Genomic DNA, 24,503 nt, shown 5'->3' on the forward strand with positions numbered 1-24,503 from the left:
TCACTCCTCCTACACCTGCCCCCCCCCCGTTCACTCCTCCTACACCTGCCCCCCCCCCCGTTCACTCCTCCTACACCTGCCCCCCACCGTTCACTCCTCCGCAAATGCGGCGGGGGTGACGTCACTTGTACCCGTCCGCCTACGGCGCCCCCCCCTACGCCCCTCCCCCCCACACCCCTCCCCCCACACCCCCCCCCCCGGTTCCCTCCGCAAGTGCGGCGGGGGTGACGTCACTGTTATCCGTCCGCCCACGCCCCCCCACCCCCTCACCTCCTCCCCCCACCCCTCCCCCATTCCTCCACCCCCCCCCACACACAATCGGCAGCCATTTTTGTGGAAGGCTCAGTCCGCTGCTCGCCCGCTCCCCACACGGTAAGCGGCCCCCCTCAGCTCCTGGACCCCCCCCCTTTCTTCAAACCCCCCCTCGGACCCCCTCGAAACCCCCTCGGCCTCATCCCGCGACCACTTCCCCACGCGCCCTGACAATTTTTTTCCCCTCACGTCAAACATCACCCCCCGACACCGACCCCCCCCCTCTCAACGCCCTCCACGGCTACCGACCTCGGCGTCTCTCGGGCGGCAGAGAATTCAGGCGAGCTCCCCCCCCCCCTCCACATCCTCCACGGCTACCGACCTCGGCGTCTCTCGGGCGGTAGAGAATCCAGGCGAGGCACCCCCCCCCCCTCCACATCCTCCACGGCTACCGACCTCGGTGTCTCTCGGGCGGCAGAGAATCCAGGCGAGGCACCCCCCCCCCTCCACATCCTCCACGGCTACCGACCTCGGAGACTCTCAGGCGGCAGAGAATCCAGGCGAGCTCCCCCCCCCCCCCCCTCCACATCCTCCACGGCTACCGACCTCGGCGTCTCTCGGGCGGTAGAGAATCCAGGCCAGGCACCCCGCCCCCCTCCACATCCTCCACGGCTACCGACCTCGGCGTCTCTCGGGCGGTAGAAAATCCAGGCCAGGCACCCCCCCCCCTCCACATCCTCCACGGCAACCGACCTCGGCGACTCTTGGGCGGTAGAGAATCCAGGCGAGGCATCTCCCCCCCCCCCCACGGTCCCCGAGGCTCTTGCGGCCTTACGCTCGCGTTTGCTACGTTCTCGGGCCTTTACAGGTAACTGCTGAAAGTGATTCTCAAAGTGGGGGTGGGTGGGCGGGCGGCAGTGTTTTATTAGTGCGCTTATTGGGTTATTTTCAGAAAAATGTAAGTCACTGCGGTTTCACCACGATCCCAGTGGCGGCCGGACAAGCGGCACCACCACCACCACCAAAACCACCACCACCACCACCACCTGCCCCACCACCACCAAAACCACCACCTGCCCCACCACCACTACCACCTGCCCCACCACCACCACTACCACCTGCCCCACCACCACCACCACCAGCCCCATCACCACCTGCCCCACCACCACCTGCCCCACCACCACCACCACCTGCCCCACCACCACCACCACCACCTGCCCCACCACCACCACCACCTGCCCCACCACCACCTGCCCCACCACCACCTGCCCCACCACCACCTGCCCCACCACCACCTGCCCCACCACCACCTGCCCCACCACCACCTGCCCCACCACCACCACCACCACCTGCCCCACCACCTGCCCCACCACCTGCCCCACCACCACCACCACCACCTGCCCCACCACCACCACCACCTGCCCCACCACCACCACCTGCCCCCCCACCACCACCACCACCTGCCCCACCACCACCTTCCCCTTAGGTCGACTGTGCCTCAGATGAGTTTACCTGCATGCGGGTGGGATGTGTCAAGTCACGCGCGCAAAAAAAAATAATCAACGGGGAGAGACAAAGGCGGCCGGGCGCGTGTCGTGGCGTGGTGCTGGCCAGCCACGCACACACCTTTAGTGTGCCACAGTGTGCCGGCCTTCGTATGTGCTGCTCGCTGACAGCACTTGCCCCTGCAGTCCTGCTAGAGGCTACACGGGGTGCCTTTATCTGTGTGTCTATAGGGTGGTGCTCGCTGACAGCACTTGCCCCTGCAGTCCTGCTAGAGGCTACACGGGGTGCCTTTATCTGTGTGTCTATAGGGTGGTGCTCGCTGACAGCACTTGCCCCTGCAGTCCTGCTAGAGGCTACACGGGGTGCCTTTATCTGTGTGTCTATAGGGTGGTGCTCGCTGACAGCACTTGCCCCTGCAGTCCTGCTAGAGGCTACACGGGGTGCCTTTATCTGTGTGTCTATAGGGTGCTGCTCGCTGACAGCACTTGCCCCTGCAGTCCTGTTAGAGGCTACACGGGGTGCCTTTATCTGTGTGTCTATAGGGTGCTGCTCGCTGACAGCACTTGCCCCTGCAGTCCTGCTAGAGGCTACACGGGGGACCTTTATCTGTGTCTATAGGCTGGTGCTCGCTGGCAGCACTTGCCCCTGCAGTCCTGCTAGAGGCTACACGGGGTGCCTTTATCTGTGTGTCTATAGGGTGCTGCTCGCTGACAGCACTTGCCCCTGCAGTCCTGCTAGAGGCTACACGGGGTGCCTTTATCTGTGTCTATAGGATGCTGCTCGCTGACAGCACTTGCCCCTGCAGTCCTGCTAGAGGCTACACGGGGTGCCTTTATCTGTGTGTCTATAGGGTGGTGCTCGCTGACAGCACTTGCCCCTGAAGTCCTGTTAGAGGCTACACGGGGTGCCTTTATCTGTGGGCAGAGGAGGCACAGCTGGTGCATCGGCCAGTCATCTCGGTCAGTCAACCCATGGCACCTGGGTCTGTCCCGTGACCTCCTCCTGCACCTAGCCTGGCACAGTGGGGGAGCACAGGAGCTGCATCTGCCAGAGACCCATAGACTACTCACACAGAGACCCATAGACTACTCGCACAGAGACCCATAGACTACTCACACAGAGACCCATAGACTACTCACACAGAGACCCATAGACTACTCACACAGAGACCCATAGACTACTCACACAGAGACCCATAGACTACTCACACAGAGACCCATAGACTACTCACACAGAGACCCATAGACTACTCACACAGAGACCCATAGACTACTCACACAGAGACCCATAGACTACTCACACAGAGACCCATAGACTACTCACACAGAGACCCATAGACTATTCACACAGAGACCCATAGACTACTCACACAGAGACCCATAGACTACTCACACAGAGACCCATAGACTACTCACACAGAGACCCATAGACTTCTCACACAGAGACCCATAGACTACTCACACATAGACCCATAGACTACTCACACAGAGACCCATAGATTCATCACACAGCAGAGACCCATAGACTACTCGCACAGATACCCATAGACTACTCACACAGAGACCCATAGACTACTCACACAGAGACCCATAGATTCATCACACAGCAGAGACCCATAGACTACTCGCACAGATACCCATAGACTACTCACACAGAGACCCATAGACTACTCACACAGAGACCCATAGACTACTCACACAGAGACCCATAGACTACTCACACAGAGACCCATAGACTACTCACACAGAGACCCATAGACTACTCACACAGAGACCTATAGACTCATCACACAGCAGAGACCCATAGACTCATCACACAGCAGAGACCCATAGACTACTCGCACACAGCCCCATAGACTACTCACACAGAGACCCATAGACTACTCACACAGAGACCCATAGACTACTCACACAGAGACCCATAGACTACTCACACAGACCCATAGACTACTCTCACAGAGACCCATAGACTACTCACACAGAGACCCATAGACTACTCACACAGAGACCCATAGACTACTCACACAGAGACCCATAGACTATTCACACAGAGACCCATAGACTACTCACACAGAGACCCATAGACTACTCGCACAGAGACCCATAGACTACTCACACAGAGACCCATAGACTTCTCACACAGAGACCCATAAACTACTCACACATAGACCCATAGACTACTCACACAGAGACCCATAGATTCATTCACACAGCAGAGACCCATAGACTACTCGCACAGATACCCATAGACTACTCACACAGAGACCCATAGACTACTCACACAGAGACCCATAGATTCATCACACAGCAGAGACCCATAGACTACTCGCACAGATACCCATAGACTACTCACACAGAGACCCATAGACTACTCACACAGAGACCCATAGACTACTCACACAGAGACCCATAGACTACTCACACAGAGACCCATAGACTACTCACACAGAAACCCATAGACTACTCACACAGAGACCCATAGACTCATCACACAGCAGAGACCCATAGACTCATCACACAGCAGAGACCCATAGACTACTCGCACACAGCCCCATAGACTACTCACACAGAGACCCATAGACTACTCACACAGAGACCCATAGACTACGCACACAGACCCATAGACTACTCACACAGAGACCCATAGACTACTCACACAGAGACACAGACTACTCACACAGAGACCCATAGACTATTCACACAGCCCCATAGATTACTCGCACAGAGACCCATAGACTACTCGCACAGAGACCCATAGACTACTCGCACAGATATCCATAGACTACTCACACAGCCCCATTGACTACTCACACAGAGACCCATAGACTACTCACACAGAGACCCATAGACTACTCACACAGAGACCCATAGACTACTCACACAGAAACCCATAGACTACTCACACAGAGACCCATAGACTCATCACACAGCAGAGACCCATAGACTCATCACACAGCAGAGACCCATAGACTACTCGCACACAGCCCCATAGACTACTCACACAGAGACCCATAGACTACTCACACAGAGACCCATAGACTACGCACACAGACCCATAGACTACTCACACAGAGACCCATAGACTACTCACACAGAGACACAGACTACTCACACAGAGACCCATAGACTATTCACACAGCCCCATAGATTACTCGCACAGAGACCCATAGACTACTCGCACAGAGACCCATAGACTACTCGCACAGAGACCCACAGACTACTCACACAGCCCCATTGACTACTCACACAGAGACCCATAGACTACTCACACAGAGACCCATAGACTACTCACACAGAGACCCATAGACTACTCACACAGAGACCCATAGACTTCTCACACAGAGACCCATAGACTACTCACACAGAGACCCATAGACTACTCACACAGAGACCCATAGATTCATCACACAGCAGAGACCCATAGACTACTCGCACAGATACCCATAGACTACTCACACAGAGACCCATAGACTACTCACACAGAGACCCATAGATTCATCACACAGCAGAGACTCATAGACTACTCGCACAGATATCCATAGACTACTCACACAGAGACCCATAGACTACTCACACAGAGACCCATAGACTACTCACACAGAGACCCATAGACTACTCACACAGAGACCCATAGACTACTCACACAGAGACCCATAGACTCATCACACAGCAGAGACCAATAGACTCATCACACAGCAGAGACCCATAGATACTCGCACACAGCCCCATAGACTACTCACACAGAGACCCATAGACTACTCACACAGAGACCCATAGACTACTCACACAGAGACACAGACTACTCACACAGAGACCCATAGACTATTCACACAGCCCCATAGATTACTCGCACAGAGACCCATAGACTACTCGCACAGAGACCCATAGACTACTCGCACAGAGACCCACAGACTACTCACACAGCCCCATTGACTACTCACACAGAGACCCATAGACTCATCACACAGCAGAGACCCATAGACTCATCACACAGCAGAGACCCATAGACTCATCACACAGCAGAGACCCATAGACTCATCACACAGCAGAGACCCATAGACTCATCACACAGCAGAGACCCATAGACTCATCACACAGCAGAGAGCCATAGACTCATCACACAGCAGAGACCCATAGACTCATCATACAGACCCATAGACTCATCACACAGCAGAGACCCATAGACTGATCACACAGCAGAGACCCATAGACTCATCACACAGCAGAGACCCATAGACTACTCACACAGAGACCCATAGACTCATCACAGAGACCCGTAGACTGCTCACACCCTTCCTTCGTACCTGCATACAGGTCGATAGATGTTCAACACAAACGCGTACATTAGTAGCAGCACCCTCGTGATGAGTTGGTGTTCCTCGAGACTGCTCGGGTCTCCTCGAGGTGCCGGTGTGGTGGGGTGAATGTTTAACAGCGACACCGCCGCCACCAATGCCGACGCCGTTCACCACCAAACGACGGTGACGTCACCACGGCGCCCGTGCCAGGCCAGGTGCACTTTGAGGCAGTCACGTGGAGTGTCGAAGGGTCGCTGCTGGCAGGAGGTGACGGGACAGACCCGGCAGGTGCCACGGGTTGGCTGACTGAGATGACCGGTTAGATGACCAAGCTTTGTATCCCCTGCTGTGCCAGGCTAGGTGCAGGAGGTCACGGGACAGACCCGGCAGGTGCCACGGCTTGGCTGACTGAGATGACCGGTTAGATGACCAAGCTTTGTATCCCCTGCTGTGCCAGGCTAGGTGCAGGAGGTCACGGGACAGACCCGGCAGGTGCCACGGGTTGGCTGACTGAGATGACCGGTTAGATGACCAAGCTTTGTATCCCCTGCTGTGCCAGGCTAGGTGCAGGAGGTCACGGGACAGACCCGGCAGGTGCCATGGGTTGGCTGACTGAGATGACCGGTAGATGCACCACCAGCTGTACCCCCTACTGTGCCGCCGCCGCCGTGTTCACCGCCACCACCACCATCACCACTGCCGCCACCACCGCCGCGATCACCACCACCACCGCCGCGATCACCGCCACCACTGCCGCCACCGTGATCACCGCCACCATCACCACTGCCGCCACCACCGCCGCCACCGTGATCACCGCCACCACTACCGCCATCACCGCCACCACTGCCGCCGCCGTCACCACCACGAACCGCCACCACCACCACTGCTACCGCCACAGCCGTCATCAACTCCACCACCACCACCACTGCCGCCACCACCACCACCGCCGCCACCACCACCACCGTGATCGTCATCATCGCCGGGTCTGGGTTAAGTGAGCCCTGCTGGGTGCGGCAAGAATGTGCAGCAGTGCGGCTGAGTGATATCGGGAGAGTGCATGTTGTTACTGTCAATGATGCTGTGACGTTACGTACGTTGCACAAATCACGTAGCCAGCCATGCTCATCCGAGGTGCGGGGGAAGCACAAAAAACTGTGGGCCTCTGCTGTGTGATGAGTCTATGGGTCTCTGCTGTGTGATGAGTCTATGGGTCTCTGCTGTGTGATGAGTCTATGGGTCTCTGCTGTGTGATGAGTCTGTGGGTCTTTGCTGTGTGATGAGTCTATGGGTCTCTGTGTGTGATGAGTCTATGGGTCTCTGCTGTGTGATGAGTCTATGGGTCTCTGCTGTGTGATGAGTCTATGGGTCTCTGCTGTGTGATGAGTCTATGGGTCTCTGCTGTGTGGTGAGTCTATGGGTCTCTGCTGTGTGATGAGTCTATGGGTCTCTGCTGTGTGATGAGTCTATGGGTCTCTGTGTGTGATGAGTCTATGGGTCTCTGTGTGTGATGAGTTTATGGGTCTCTGCTGTGTGATGAGTCTATGGGTCTCTGCTGTGTGATGAGTCTATGGGTCTCTGCTGTGTGATGAGTCTATGGGTCTCTGCTGTGTGATGAGTCTATGGGTCTCTGCTGTGTGATGAGTCTATGGGTCTCTGCTGTGTGATGAGTCTATGGGTCTCTGCTGTGTGATGAGTCTGTGGGTCTCTGCTGTGTGATGAGTCTATTGGTCTCTGCTGTGTGATGAGTCTATGGGTCTCTGCTGTGTGATGAGTCTATGGGTCTCTGCTGTGTGATGAGTCTATGGGTCTCTGCTGTGTGATGAGTCTATGGGTCTCTGCTGTGTGATGAGTCTATGGGTCTCTGCTGTGTGATGAGTCTATGGGTCTCTGCTGTGTGATGAGTCTATGGGTCTCTGCTGTGTGATGAGTCTGTGGGTCTCTGCTGTGTGATGAGTCTATTGGTCTCTGCTGTGTGATGAGTCTATGGGTCTCTGCTGTGTGATGAGTCTATGGGTCTCTGCTGTGTGATGAGTCTATGGGTCTCTGCTGTGTGATGAGTCTATGGGTCTCTGTGTGTGATGAGTCTATGGGTCTCTGCTGTGTGATGAGTCTATGGGTCTCTGCTGTGTGATGAGTCTATGGGTCTCTGCTGTGTGATGAGTCTATGGGTCTCTGCTGTGTGATGAGTCTATGGGTCTCTGCTGTGTGATGAGTCTATGGGTCTCTGCTGTGTGATGAGTCTATGGGTCTCTGCTGTGTGATGAGTCTATGGGTCTCTGCTGTGTGATGAGTCTATGGGTCTCTGCTGTGTGATGAGTCTATGGCTCTCTGTGTGATGAGTCTATGGGTATCTGCTGTGTGATGAGTCTATGGCTCTCTGCTGTGTGATGAGTCTATGGGTCTCTGCTGTGTGATGAGTCTATGGGTCTCTGCTGTGTGATGAGTCTATGGGTCTCTGCTGTGTGATGAGTCTATAGCTCTCTGCTGTGTGATGAGTCTATGGCTCTCTGCTGTGTGATGAGTCTATGGGTCTCTGCTGTGTGATGAGTCTATGGGTCTCTGCTGCGTGATGAGTCTATGGGTCTCTGCTGTGTGATGAGTCTATGGGTCTCTGCTGTGTGATGAGTCTATTGGTCTCTGCTGTGTGATGAGTCTATGGGTCTCTGCTGTGTGATGAGTCTATGGGTCTCTGCTGTGTGATGAGTCTGTGGGTCTCTGCTGTGTGATGAGTCTATGGGTCTCTGTGTGTGATGAGTCTATGGGTCTCTGCTGTGTGATGAGTCTATGGGTCTCTGCTGTGTGGTGAGTCTATGGGTCTCTGCTGTGTGATGAGTCTATGGGTGTCTGTTGTGTGATGAGTCTACAGTGAGGGAACAAAGTATTTGATCCCCTGCTGATTTTGTACGTTTGCCCACTGACAAAGAAATGATCAGTCTATAATTTTAATGGTAGGTTTATTTGAACAGTGAGAGACAGAATAACAACAAAAAAATCCGGAAAAATGCATGTCAAAAATGTTATAAATTCATTTGCATTTTAATGAGGGAAATAAGTATTTGACCCCCTCTCAATCAGAAAGATTTCTGGCTCACAGGTGTCTTTTATACAGGTAACGAGCTGAGATTAGGAGCACACTCTTAACGGGAGTGCTCCTAATCTCAGCTTGTTACCTGTATAAAAGACACATGTCAACAGAAGCAATCAATCAATCAGATTCCAAACTCTCCACCATGGCCAAGACCAAAGAGCTCTCCAAGGATGTCAGGAACAAATATTGTAGACCTACACAAGGCTGGAATGGGCTACAAGACCATTGCCAAGCAGCTTGGTGAGAAGGTGACAACAGTTGGTGCGATTATTCACAAATGGAAGAAACACAAAAGAACTGTCAATCTCCCTCGGCCTGGGGCTCCATGCAAGATCTCACCTCGTGGAGTTGCAATGATCATGAGAACGGTGAGGAATCAGCCCAGAACTACACGGGAGGATTTTGTCAATGATCTTAAGGCAGCTGGGATCATAGTCACCAAGAAAACAATTGGTAACACACTACGCCGTGAAGGACTGAAATCCTGCAGCGCCCGCAAGGTCCCCCTGCTCAAGAAAGCACGTAAACATGCCCGTCTGAAGTTTGCCAATGAACATCTGAATGATTCAGAGGACAACTGGGTGAAAGTGTTGTGGTCAGATGAGACCAAAATGGAGCTCTTTGGCATCAACTCAACTTGCCGTGTTTGGAGGAGGAGGAATGCTGCCTATGACCCCAAGAACACCATCCCCACCGTCAAACATGGAGGTGGAAACATTATGCTTTGGGGGTGTTTTTCTGCTAAGGGGACAGGACAACTTCACCGCATCAAAGGGACGATGGACGGGGCCATGTACCGTCAAATCTTGTGTGAGAACCTCCTTCCCTCAGCCAGGGCATTGAAAATGGGTCGTGGATGGGTATTCCAGCATGACAATGACCCAAAACACGGTCAAGGCAACAAAGGAGTGGCTCAAGAAGAAGCACATTAAGGTCCTGGAGTGGCCTAGCCAGTCTCCAGACCTTAATCCCATAGAAAATCTGTGGAGGGAGCTGAAGGTTCGAGTTGCCAAACGTCAGCCTCGAAACCTTAATGACTTGGAGAAGATCTGCAAAGAGGAGTGGGACAAAATCCCTCCTGAGATGTGTGCAAACCTGGTGGTCAACTACAAGAAACGTCTGACCTCTGTGATTGCCAACAAGGGTTTTGCCACCAAGTACTAAGTCATGTTTTACAGAGGAGTCAAATACTTATTTCCCTCATTAAAACGCAAATCAATTTATAACATTTTTGACATGCGTTTTTCTGGATTTTTTTGTTGTCATTCTGTCTCTCACTGTTCAAATAAACCTACCATTAAAATTATAGACTGATCATTTCTTTGTCAGTGGGCAAACGTACAAAATCAGCAGGGGATCAAATACTTTTTTCCCTCACTGTATGGGTCTCTGCTGTGTGATGAGTCTATGGCTCTCTGCTGTGTGATGAGTCTATGGCTCTCTGCTGTGTGATGAGTCTATGGCTCTCTGCTGTGTGATGAGTCTATGGGTCTCTGCTGTGTGATGAGTCTATGGCTCTCTGCTGTGTGATGAGTCTATCGGTCTCTGCTGTGTGATGAGTCTATGGGTCTCTGCTGTGTGATGAGTCTATGGCTGTCTGCTGTGTGATGAGTCTATGGCTCTCTGCTGTGTGATGGGTCTATGGCTCTCTGCTGTGTGATGAGTCTATGGCTCTCTGCTGTGTGATGAGTCTATGGCTCTCTGCTGTGTGATGAGTCTATGGCTGTCTGCTGTGTGATGAGTCTATGGCTCTCTGCTGTGTGATGAGTCTATGGGTCTCTGCTGTGTGATGAGTCTATGGCTCTCTGCTGTGTGATGAGTCTATGGGTGTCTGCTGTGTGATGAGTCTATGGCTCTCTGCTGTGTGATGAGTCTATGGCTGTCTGCTGTGTGATGAGTCTATGGGTCTCTGCTGTGTGATGAGTCTATGGGTCTCTGCTGTGTGGTGAGCATATGGCTCTGCTGTGTGATGAGTCTATGGGTCTCTGCTGTGCGATGAGTCTATGGCTCTCTGCTGTGTGATGAGTCTATGGGTCTCTGCTGTGTGATGAGTCTACGGGTCTCTGTGTGTGATGAGTCTACGGGTATCTGCTGTGTGATGAGTCTACGGGTATCTGCTGTGTGATGAGTCTATGGGTCTCTGCTGTGTGATGAGTCTATGGGTCTCTGCTGTGTGATGAGTCTATGGCTCTCTGCTGTGTGATGGGTCTATGGCTCTCTGCTGTGTGATGAGTCTATGGCTCTCTGCTGTGTGATGAGTCTATGGGTCTCTGCTGTGTGATGAGTCTATGGGTCTCTGCTGTGTGATGAGTCTGTGGGTCTTTGCTGTGTGATGAGTCTATGGGTCTCTGTGTGTGATGAGTCTATGGGTCTCTGCTGTGTGATGAGTCTATGGGTCTCTGCTGTGTGATGAGTCTATGGGTCTCTGCTGTGTGATGAGTCTATGGGTCTCTGCTGTGTGGTGAGTCTATGGGTCTCTGCTGTGTGATGAGTCTATGGGTCTCTGCTGTGTGATGAGTCTGTGGGTCTCTGCTGTGTGGTGAGCATATGGCTCTGCTGTGCGATGAGTCTATGGGTCTCTGCTGTGCGATGAGTCTATGGCTCTCTGCTGTGTGATGAGTCTATGGGTATCTGCTGTGCGATGAGTCTATGGGTCTCTGCTGTGTGATGAGTCTATGGGTCTCTGTGTGTTCTATGGGTTTCTGCTGTGCGATGAGTCTATGGCTCTCTGCTGTGTGATGAGTCTATGGCTCTCTGCTGTGTGATGAGTCTATGGGTCTCTGCTGTGTGATGAGTCTATGGGTCTCTGTGTGTGATGAGTCTACGGGTATCTGCTGTGTGATGAGTCTATGGGTCTCTGCTGTGTGATGAGTCTATGGGTCTCTGCTGTGTGATGAGTCTATGGCTCTCTGCTGTGTGATGAGTCTATGGCTCTCTGCTGTGTGATGGGTCTATGGCTCTCTGCTGTGTGATGAGTCTATGGCTCTCTGCTGTGTGATGAGTCTATGGCTCTCTGCTGTGTGATGAGTCTGTGGCTCTCTGCTGTGTGATGAGTTTATGGCTCTCTGCTGTGCGATGAGTCTATGGGTCTCTGCTGTGTGATAAGTCTATGGGTCTCTGCTGTGTGATGAGTCTATGGGTCTCTGCTGTGTGATGAGTCTATGGGTCTCTGCTGTGTGATGAGTCTATGGGTCTCTGCTGTGTGATGAGTCTATGGGTCTCTGCTGTGTGGTGAGCATATGGCTCTGCTGTGTGATGAGTCTATGGCTCTCTGCTGTGCGATGAGTCTATGGGTATCTGCTGTGCGATGAGTCTATGGGTCTCTGCTGTGTGATGAGTCTATGGGTCTCTGTGTGTGATGAGTCTATGGGTTTCTGCTGTGCGATGAGTCTATGGCTCTCTGCTGTGTGATGAGTCTATGGGTCTCTGCTGTGTGATGAGTCTATGGGTCTCTGTGTGTGATGAGTCTATGGCTCTCTGCTGTGTGATGAGTCTACGGGTATCTGCTGTGTGATGAGTCTATGGGTCTCTGCTGTGTGTCTACAGGCAACCCTGCCCATCACAAATGATAGCAGCTCATCATTATCACGTGGACATTTATAGTAGCAGCTGAATACTCTAAGAGAGACGCACAGAGACCCACAGAGACCCACAGAGACCCACAGAGACCCACAGAGACCCACAGAGACCCACAGAGACCCACAGACACCCACAGACACCCACAGACACCCACAGACACCCACAGAGACCCACAGAGACGCACAGAAACAGACAGAGACAGACAGAGACAGACAGAGACCCACAGAGACAGACAGAGACCCACAGAAACCCACAGAGACCCACAGAGACCCACAGAGACGACCCAGACTAAACAAGTATTAGGTATGAGGCTAATTAGTAACCGGGGTTTGTGACGTAAACAACATTTACATTCCGGGTACTCAGATTGTAAATGTTGTGGCTTTGCCCTCCAACACTCAACCGGCCTAGTGCTGTACTAGTATACTAGACTACTATACACTACACACTATATACTACACTATACACTACACTATACTACACTATATACCACTATACACTACACTATACACTCCACTACTATACACTCCACACTATACTGCACTATACACTACACTATACACTACACTACTATACACTAGACACTATATACTGCACTATACACTACACTATACACTACTATATACTACACTATACACTACACTATACACTCCACTTTTAACTACTATACACTACATTTTTAACTACTACACACTATATTCTTGGTTCTTTTGGTAAAGTCACGTAGAAGGGAAACAAGAAAATAAAAATATATTGTTCTATATATTGAATATGAATCCGTGCAGTCACGAAAGCTTTAAATCAAAATACTATACACTACACTATACACTACACTACTATACACTACACTACTATACTACACTATACACTACACTACTATACACTACACTATACACTACACTACTATACACTCCACACTATACATTACACTATACACTACACTATACACTCCACTACTATTCACTACACTTTTAACTACTATACACTACTATACACTCCACACTATACTACACTATACACTACACTATACACTAGACTATACACTCCACTGCTATACACTATACTACACTATACACTACACTATACACAACTATATACTACACTATACATTACACTATACACTACACTATACACTACACTATGCACTACACTATGCACTACACATGCACTACATATGCACTACACTATGTACTACACTATGCACTACACTAAGCACTACACACTACTATACACTACACTTCACAGTACACTATACATTACACTATGCACTACACTATACTATACACTACACTATACACTACACTACTATACACTACACTACTATACACTACTGTACACTACACACTATACTACACTATACACTACACTATACACTACACTAAACACTACACTATACTACACTATACACTACTATATACTACACTATACACTACGTTATACATTACACTACACTATACACTACTCTATACACTACTCTATACACTACTCTATGCACTACTCTATACACTACACTATACACTACACTATACACTACACTACACACTTTAACACTACACTATACACTACAATACACAAAACTATACACTACACTATACACTACACTATACACTGCTGCTGTTAGCAGCAGCAGCAGTGCCTATAGACACACAGACAAAGGTCCCCCGTGTAGCCTCTAGCAGGGCTGTAGGGGCAAGTGCTGTTAGTAGCAGCAGTGCCTATAGACACACAGACAAAGGTCCCCCGTGTAGCCTCTAGCAGGGCTGTAGGGGCAAGTGCTGTTAGTAGCAGCAGTGCCTATAGACACAGACAAAGGTGCCCCGTGTAGCCTCTAGCAGGGTTGTAGGGGCAAGTGCTGTTAGTAGCAGCAGTGTCCTATAGACAGACAAAGGTCCCCCGTGTAGCCTCTAGCAGGGTTGTAGGGGCAAGTGCTGTTAGAAGCAGCGGTGTCATATAGACACTCAGACAAAGCTGCCCCGTGTAGCCTCTAGCAGGGTTGTAGGGGCAAGTGCTGTTAGCAGCAGCAGCAGTGTCCTATAGACACACAGACAAAGGTCCCCCGTGTAGCCTCTAGCAGGGCTGTAGGGGCAAGTGCTGTTAGCAGCAGCAGTGTCCTACAGACACAGATAAAGGTCCCCTCGTGAGAGTGCCAGAAAATTCCTCCCGACCTGTTGACTTTTGCCGTGTGACATTGAGTACCATGCCATGCTTGGTGTTGTTATTACAAACGATAACACGCAGCGTCACGCTGCCACGCCGATCCGTGCAGCGTCCGCTCACTCAAGGGAGTGACATGGAACGGCTGGAGATGGCTCCACACACGGGGTGGAAGGGAGCGAGATGGAACAGATGGAGATTAGTCCACACACGGGGTAGAAGGGAGTGAGATGGATCAGATGGAGATTAGTCCACACACGGTGTTAGAAGGGAGCGAGATGGAACAGATGGAGATTAGTCCACACACGGGTAGAAGAGAGTGAGATGGAACAGATGGAGATTAGTCCACACACGGTGTAGAAGGGAGCGAGATGGAACAGATGGAGATTAGTCCACACACGGGTAGAAGAGAGTGAGATGGAACAGATGGAGATTAGTCCACACACGGTGTAGAAGGGAGCGAGATGGAACAGATGGAGATTAGTCCACACACGGGGTAGAAGGGAGCGAGATGGAACAGATGGAGATTAGTCCGCACACGGGGTGGAAGGGAGTGAGATGGAACAGATGGAGATTAGTCCATACACGGGTAGAAGAGAGTGAGATGGAACAGATGGAGATTAGTCCACACACGGTGTAGAAGGGAGCGAGATGGAACAGATGGAGATTAGTCCACACACGGGGTAGAAGGTGGAGTGAGATGGAACAGATGGAGATTAGTCCACCCATGAGTGACATGGAACAGATGGAGATTAGTCCACACACGGGTAGAAGGGAGTAAGATGGATCAGATGGAGATTAGTCCACCCATGAGTGACATGGAACAGATGGAGATTAGTCCACACACGGGTAGAAGGGAGTGAGATGGAACAGATGGAGATTAGTCCACACACGGGGTAGAAGGGAGTGAGATGGAACAGATGGAGATTAGTCCACACACGGGGTAGAAGGGAGTGAGATGGAACAGATGGAGATTAGTCCACACACGGTGTAGAAGGGAGCGAGATGGAACAGATGGAGATTAGTCCACACACGGGGTAGAAGGTGGAGTGAGATGGAACAGATGGAGATTAGTCCACCCATGAGTGACATGGAACAGATGGAGATTAGTCCACACACGGGTAGAAGGGAGTAAGATGGATCAGATGGAGATTAGTCCACCCATGAGTGACATGGAACAGATGGAGATTAGTCCACACACGGGTAGAAGGGAGTGAGATGGAACAGATGGAGATTAGTCCACACACGGGGTAGAAGGGAGTGAGATGGAACAGATGGAGATTAGTCCACACACGGTGTAGAAGGGAGTGAGATGGATCAGATGAAGATTAGTCCACACACGGTGTAGAAGGGAGTGAGATGGAACAGGTGGAGATTAGTCCCCCCATGAGTGAGATGGAACAGATGGAGATTAGTCCACCCATGAGTGAGATGGAACAGATGGAGATTAGTCCACGCACGGTGTAGAAGGGAGTGAGATGGATCAGATGAAGATTAGTCCACACACGGTGTAGAAGGGAGTGAGATGGAACAGGTGGAGATTAGTCCCCCCATGAGTGAGATGGAACAGATGGAGATTAGTCCACCCATGAGTGAGATGGAACAGATGGAGATTAGTCCACGCACGGGTAGAAGGGAGTGAGATGGATCAGATGGAGATTAGTCCACACACGGTGTAGAAGGGAGTGAGATGGAACAGATGGAGATTAGTCCACGCACGGGTAGAAGGGAGTGAGATGGATCAGATGGAGATTAGTCCACACACGGTGTAGAAGGGAGTGAGATGGATCAGATGGAGATTAGTCCACACACGGGGTAGAAGGGAGTGAGATGGAACAGATGGAGATTAGTCCACCCATGAGTGAGATGGAACAGATGGAGATTAGTCCACACACGGGTAGAAGGGAGTGAGATGGAACAGATAGAGATTAGTCCACACACGGTGTAGAAGGGAGTGAGATGGAACAGATGGAGATTAGTCCACGCACGGGTAGAAGGGAGTGAGATGGAACAGATATAGATTAGTCCACCCATGAGTGAGATGGAACAGATGGAGATTAGTCCACACACGGGTAGAAGGGAGTGAGATGGAACAGATGGAGATTAGTCCACACGGGGTCGAAGGGAGTGAGATGGATCAGATGGAGATTAGTCCACACACGGGTAGAAGAGAGTGAGATGGATCAGATGGAGATTAGTCCACACACGGGGTAGAAGGGAGTGAGATGGAACAGATGGAGATTAGTCCACCCATGAGTGGCATGGAACAGATGGAGATTAGTCCACACACGGGTAGAAGGGAGTAAGATGGATCAGATGGAGATTAGTCCACCCATGAGTGACATGGAACAGATGGAGATTAGTCCACACACGGGTAGAAGGGAGTGAGATGGAACAGATGGAGATTAGTCCACACACGGGGTAGAAGGGAGTGAGATGGAACAGATGGAGATTAGTCCACACACGGGGTAGAAGGGAGTGAGATGGAACAGATGGAGATTAGTCCACACACGGTGTAGAAGGGAGCGAGATGGAACAGATGGAGATTAGTCCACACACGGGTAGAAGAGAGTGAGATGGAACAGATGGAGATTAGTCCACACACGGTGTAGAAGGGAGCGAGATGGAACAGATGGAGATTAGTCCACACACGGGTAGAAGAGAGTGAGATGGAACAGATGGAGATTAGTCCACACACGGTGTAGAAGGGAGCGAGATGGAACAGATGGAGATTAGTCCACACACGGGGTAGAAGGGAGCGAGATGGAACAGATGGAGATTAGTCCGCACACGGGGTGGAAGGGAGTGAGATGGAACAGATGGAGATTAGTCCATACACGGGTAGAAGAGAGTGAGATGGAACAGATGGAGATTAGTCCACACACGGTGTAGAAGGGAGCGAGATGGAACAGATGGAGATTAGTCCACACACGGGGTAGAAGGTGGAGTGAGATGGAACAGATGGAGATTAGTCCACCCATGAGTGACATGGAACAGATGGAGATTAGTCCACACACGGGTAGAAGGGAGTAAGATGGATCAGATGGAGATTAGTCCACCCATGAGTGACATGGAACAGATGGAGATTAGTCCACACACGGGTAGAAGGGAGTGAGATGGAACAGATGGAGATTAGTCCACACACGGGGTAGAAGGGAGTGAGATGGAACAGATGGAGATTAGTCCACACACGGGGTAGAAGGGAGTGAGATGGAACAGATGGAGATTAGTCCACACACGGTGTAGAAGGGAGCGAGATGGAACAGATGGAGATTAGTCCACACACGGGGTAGAAGGTGGAGTGAGATGGAACAGATGGAGATTAGTCCACCCATGAGTGACATGGAACAGATGGAGATTAGTCCACACACGGGTAGAAGGGAGTAAGATGGATCAGATGGAGATTAGTCCACCCATGAGTGACATGGAACAGATGGAGATTAGTCCACACACGGGTAGAAGGGAGTGAGATGGAACAGATGGAGATTAGTCCACACACGGGGTAGAAGGGAGTGAGATGGAACAGATGGAGATTAGTCCACACACGGTGTAGAAGGGAGTGAGATGGATCAGATGAAGATTAGTCCACACACGGTGTAGAAGGGAGTGAGATGGAACAGGTGGAGATTAGTCCCCCCATGAGTGAGATGGAACAGATGGAGATTAGTCCACCCATGAGTGAGATGGAACAGATGGAGATTAGTCCACGCACGGTGTAGAAGGGAGTGAGATGGATCAGATGAAGATTAGTCCACACACGGTGTAGAAGGGAGTGAGATGGAACAGGTGGAGATTAGTCCCCCCATGAGTGAGATGGAACAGATGGAGATTAGTCCACCCATGAGTGAGATGGAACAGATGGAGATTAGTCCACGCACGGGTAGAAGGGAGTGAGATGGATCAGATGGAGATTAGTCCACACACGGTGTAGAAGGGAGTGAGATGGAACAGATGGAGATTAGTCCACGCACGGGTAGAAGGGAGTGAGATGGATCAGATGGAGATTAGTCCACACACGGTGTAGAAGGGAGTGAGATGGATCAGATGGAGATTAGTCCACACACGGGGTAGAAGGGAGTGAGATGGAACAGATGGAGATTAGTCCACCCATGAGTGAGATGGAACAGATGGAGATTAGTCCACACACGGGTAGAAGGGAGTGAGATGGAACAGATAGAGATTAGTCCACACACGGTGTAGAAGGGAGTGAGATGGAACAGATGGAGATTAGTCCACGCACGGGTAGAAGGGAGTGAGATGGAACAGATATAGATTAGTCCACCCATGAGTGAGATGGAACAGATGGAGATTAGTCCACACACGGGTAGAAGGGAGTGAGATGGAACAGATGGAGATTAGTCCACACGGGGTCGAAGGGAGTGAGATGGATCAGATGGAGATTAGTCCACTCACGGGTAGAAGAGAGTGAGATGGATCAGATGGAGATTAGTCCACACACGGGGTAGAAGGGAGTGAGATGGAACAGATGGAGATTAGTCCACCCATGAGTGGCATGGAACAGATGGAGATTAGTCCACACACGGGTAGAAGGGAGTAAGATGGATCAGATGGAGATTAGTCCACCCATGAGTGACATGGAACAGATGGAGATTAGTCCACACACGGGTAGAAGGGAGTGAGATGGAACAGATGGAGATTAGTCCACACACGGGGTAGAAGGGAGTGAGATGGAACAGATGGAGATTAGTCCACACACGGGGTAGAAGGGAGTGAGATGGAACAGATGGAGATTAGTCCACACACGGTGTAGAAGGGAGCGAGATGGAACAGATGGAGATTAGTCCACACACGGGGTAGAAGGTGGAGTGAGATGGAACAGATGGAGATTAGCCCACCCATGAGTGACATGGAACAGATGGAGATTAGTCCACACACGGGTAGAAGGGAGTAAGATGGATCAGATGGAGATTAGTCCACCCATGAGTGACATGGAACAGATGGAGATTAGTCCACACACGGGTAGAAGGGAGTGAGATGGAACAGATGGAGATTAGTCCACACACGGGGTAGAAGGGAGTGAGATGGAACAGATGGAGATTAGTCCACACACGGTGTAGAAGGGAGTGAGATGGATCAGATGAAGATTAGTCCACACACGGTGTAGAAGGGAGTGAGATGGAACAGGTGGAGATTAGTCCCCCCATGAGTGAGATGGAACAGATGGAGATTAGTCCACCCATGAGTGAGATGGAACAGATGGAGATTAGTCCACGCACGGGTAGAAGGGAGTGAGATGGATCAGATGGAGATTAGTCCACACACGGTGTAGAAGGGAGTGAGATGGAACAGATGGAGATTAGTCCCCACACGGGGTAGAAGGGAGTGAGATGAAACAGATGGAGATTAGTCCACGCACGGGTAGAAGGGAGTGAGATGGATCAGATGGAGATTAGTCCACACACGGTGTAGAAGGGAGTGAGATGGATCAGATGGAGATTAGTCCACACACGGGGTAGAAGGGAGTGAGATGGAACAGATGGAGATTAGTCCACCCATGAGTGAGATGGAACAGATGGAGATTAGTCCACACACGGGTAGAAGGGAGTGAGATGGAACAGATAGAGATTAGTCCACACACGGTGTAGAAGGGAGTGAGATGGAACAGATGGAGATTAGTCCACGCACGGGTAGAAGGGAGTGAGATGGAACAGATATAGATTAGTCCACCCATGAGTGAGATGGAACAGATGGAGATTAGTCCACACACGGGTAGAAGGGAGTGAGATGGAACAGATGGAGATTAGTCCACACGGGGTCGAAGGGAGTGAGATGGATCAGATGGAGATTAGTCCACACACGGGTAGAAGAGAGTGAGATGGATCAGATGGAGATTAGTCCACACACGGGGTAGAAGGGAGTGAGATGGAACAGATGGAGATTAGTCCACCCATGAGTGAGATGGAACAGATGGAGATTAGTCCACACACGGGTAGAAGGGAGTGAGATGGATCAGATGGAGATTAGTCCACACACGGGGTAGAAGGGAGTGAGATGGAACAGATGGAGATTAGTCCACCCACAGGTAGAAGGGAGTGAGATGGATCAGATGGAGATTAGTCCACACACGGTGTAGAAGGTGGATGGAGATGGAACAGATGGAGATTAGTCCACCCACAGGTAGAAGGGAGTGAGATGGAGCAGATGGAGATTAGTCCACACACGGTGTAGAAGGTGGATGGAGATGGAACAGATGGAGATTAGTCCCCCCATGAGTGACATGGAACAGATGGAGATTAGTCCACTTATAAGTGAGATGGAACAGATGGAGATTAGTCCATCCACTGTGCGGTTTGCGGGCTCGTGAGGACTAGGTACGGGCTCGTGTGTGTGCGTACGTGTGTGTGTGTGTGTACGTGTGTGTGTGTACGTGTGTGTGTGTGTGTCTGTGTGTGTGTCTGTGTGTGTGTCTGTGTGTGTGTGTCTGTGTGTGTGTCTGTGTGTGTGTCTGTGTGTGTGTCTGTGTGTGTGTCTGTGGCAGTTGCGGGGTCTGCGCCTTCACCTCCTCCTCCGTGCCGTTGTTGGCTGAGCTTTGGGTAAACCAAGTGCGGTGGTGGAGTGAGGGGGAGGGAGGGGGCTGAGGAGGAGCGGGGGGCTGAGGAGGAGGGGGGGGAGGCTGAGGAGGAGGAGGGGGAGGAGGGGAGGGTGCTGTAAGCGAGAGCTGCGTGGATGGTTCCACCGGCGGCAATAAATAATAGAAAGAGTGGTTGGGTTACGACTGCCACCAGCCTGGTGGAAAGCTCGCTCACCCGCTCGCTCACCCGCTCGCTCACCCGCTCGCTCACCCGATCGCTCACCCGCTCGCTCACCCGCTCGCTCACCCGCTCGCTCACCCGCTCGCTCACCCGCTCGCTCACCCGATCGCTCACTCCCCCACCCGTCCACTCACTAACCCACCCACCAAATTACTCACCCACCCACCCGTCCACCCAATCACCCAATCACTCACCCACCCACTCACTCACCCAATCACTCACCCACCCACTCACCCAGCCACTCAATCACCCACCCAATCACCCACCCACCCACTCACCTTCCCACCCACCCACTCACCTACCCACTCACCCAGCCACCCAATCACCCACTCACCCACCCACTCACCCACCCACTCACCCACCCACTCACCCACCCACTCGTGCTGTAGGTGGTGGTCACTGGGATTTCTCGATAATTCCACATTTGAGATCCGCTCCGGGTTTTTCTCCGTGCTCCGTCAAGAGTTTTTCTGGCGGATTAACTAATTTATTATTCTTATTATTACATTTGTGACCTGGTGTGCCAGGACATCCGTTCCGTGTTTTTCCGTGACCTCCTGGCCTCACGTTCTTTACCGGAATCTGCCGGATCCCGCTGCTGCGCTCCATCCCCCGGGCTTTTACGGGCCGCGTCACGTTCCAGCCCAGGGTTCCGTGACGGGTTTTCCCACACTCTGTGGTGTCCGTGTCTCGTGATCCGCGACGATGACGACGCCGATGACGCCGATGATTATGACGACGCTGATGATGACGACGACGCTGATGATGACGACGATGACGACGACGACGATGACGCTGATGACGACGCCGATGGTGACGACGACGGTGACGACGCCGATGACGACGACGTTGATGACGACGACGGTGACGACGACGACGCCGATGGTGACGACGTTGATGACGACGACGTTGATGACGACGACGGTGACGATGACGCCGATGATGACGACGCCGATGATGATGACGACGCTGATGACGACGCTGATGACGACGTTGATGATGACGACGATGACGCTGATGACGATAACGACGCTGATGATGACGTTGACGACGATGATGACACCAGTGATGACGCTGATGATGACGCTGATGACGACGATACTTGTGATGTCGATGACGACGCTGATGATGACGTTGTTGACGATGATGACACCGATGATGACGCTGATGACGACGATACTTATGATGCCGATGACGACGACGATGACGACGCCGATGATGATGATGACGCTGATGATGACGCTGATGATGACATTGATGACGACGACGATGATGGCGCCGACGATGACGACGCTGATGATAACGTTGATGACGCTGACACCGATGATGACGCTGATGACGACGATACTTATACCGATGATGATGACGACGCTGATGATGACATTGATGACGACGACGATGATGACGCCGGCGCCGTTATCCCCCCCCGCCCCGCCAGTGGCCGCGACGATGCCGACCCCGATCCGACTGCGGGAGCTGATCCGCACCATCCGGACGGCGCGCACGCAGGCGGAGGAGCGTGCCATCATCCAGAAGGAGTGCGCCCTCATCCGCTCGTCGTTCCGCGAGGAGGACAACACCTACCGCTGCCGCAACGTCGCCAAGCTGCTGTACATGCACATGCTGGGCTACCCAGCGCACTTTGGGCAGGTGAGGAGGTGGTGGTGGAGGTGGTGGTGGTGGAGGTGGTGGTGGTGGAGGTGGTGGAGGTGGTGGAGGTGGTGGAGGTGGAGATGGTGGTGGAGATGGTGGTGATGGTGGTGGTGAAGGAGGAGGTGGTGAAGGAGGAGGTGGTGGTGGTGGTGGTGGAGATGGTGGAGGTGGTGGTGGTGGTGGAGGTGGTGGTGGTGGTGGTGGTGGAGGTGGTGGTGGTGGTGGTGGAGGTGGTGGTGGTGATGGTGGAGGTGGTGGAGGAGGTGGTGGAGTAGGTGGTGGAGTAGGTGGTGGAGGAGGTGGTGGAGGAGGTGGTCAAGGTGGAGGTGGTGGTGGTGGTGGTGGAGATGGTGGAGGTGATGGTGGTGGTGGTGGTGAAGGAGGAGGTGGTGAAGGAGGAGGTGGTGGTGGTGGTGGTGGAGGAGGTGGTGGTGGAGATGGTGGAGGTGGTGGTGGTGGAGATGGTGGAGGTGGTGGTGGTGGTGGTGGTGAAGGAGGAAGTGGTGGAGGTGGTGGAGGAGGAGGTGGTGGAGGAGGAGGTGGTGGAGGTGGAGGTGGTGGAGGTGGAGATGGTGGAGGAGGAGGAGATGGTGGAGGAGGTGGAGGAGGAGATGATGGAGGAGGTGGAGGAGGAGATGGTGGAGGAGGAGATGGTGGAGGATGTGGAGGAGGAGATGGTGGAGGAGGTGGAGGTGGAGATGGAGGAGGTGGTGGAGGAAGAGGAGGAGTAGGAGTAGTAGGAAGTTGTGGTGGTGGAGGAGATGGAGGAGGTAGAGGTAATGGAGGTGGTGGAGGAGGTGGAGGAGGTGGAGGAGGTGGTAGTAGAGAGAGGTGGTGGTGGAGGAAGAGGAGGAGTAGGAAGTTGTGGAGGTGGTGGACAAGGTGGTGGACAAGGAGGTGGATGTGGTGGTGGTGGTGGTGGAGATGGAGGTGGTGGACAAGATGCACCCCTGTCGCAACGTCACCAAGCTGCTCCCCCCCCCCCCACGTGCTGCTGCTACTACTACTACTGCTGCTGCTGCCGCTGCCGCTGCTGCTGCTGCTGCTACCGCTGCTGCTACCGCTGCTGCCGCTGCTGCTGCTACTGCTGCTGCTACTGCTGCTGCTGCTCCTACTGCTGCTGCTACCGCTGCTGCTACTGCTGCTACTGCTACTGCTACCGCTGCTGCTGCTCCTACCGCTGCTGCTGCTGCTGCCACTG

The 24,503-nt window shown here is 52.3% G+C and overlaps 1 protein-coding gene and 1 long non-coding RNA gene across 7 annotated transcripts in view; one reads left to right on the top strand and one right to left on the bottom strand.

Annotated features, from left to right (window-relative positions):
• Positions 1-291: 291 nt before the first annotated feature.
• Positions 292-24,503, top strand: part of AP1G1 (adaptor related protein complex 1 subunit gamma 1) — a 76,078-nt gene continuing 51,866 nt past the window's right edge. For 4 of the 6 annotated variants that reach the window (XM_076055005.1, XM_076055002.1, XM_076055003.1 and 1 more), the window contains exons 1-2: positions 6,615-6,679; positions 23,088-23,299. In XM_076055005.1, the coding sequence (XP_075911120.1) occupies positions 6,655-6,679; positions 23,088-23,299 (237 nt within the window). In that variant the 5' untranslated portion in view covers positions 6,615-6,654. Of the gene's footprint in view, positions 373-402; positions 813-6,614; positions 6,680-23,087; positions 23,300-24,503 lie in introns of those variants that run through there. The other 2 variants (XM_076055006.1, XM_076055007.1) reach the window with 2 other exon arrangements.
• On the bottom strand, positions 10,588-11,679 carry LOC142906690 (uncharacterized). The gene is made up of 2 exons (XR_012930459.1): positions 11,573-11,679; positions 10,588-11,003 (listed from the first exon to the last, which is right to left on the bottom strand). It is a non-coding gene; the product is annotated as an uncharacterized LOC142906690 (long non-coding RNA).

This window comes from Petromyzon marinus, chromosome 69 (genome assembly GCF_048934315.1).
Source record: "Petromyzon marinus isolate PM22_M1 ecotype Great Lakes invasive population chromosome 69, UKy_Petmar_22M1.pri1.0, whole genome shotgun sequence".
Classification (NCBI taxonomy): domain Eukaryota; kingdom Metazoa; phylum Chordata; class Hyperoartia; order Petromyzontiformes; family Petromyzontidae; genus Petromyzon; species Petromyzon marinus.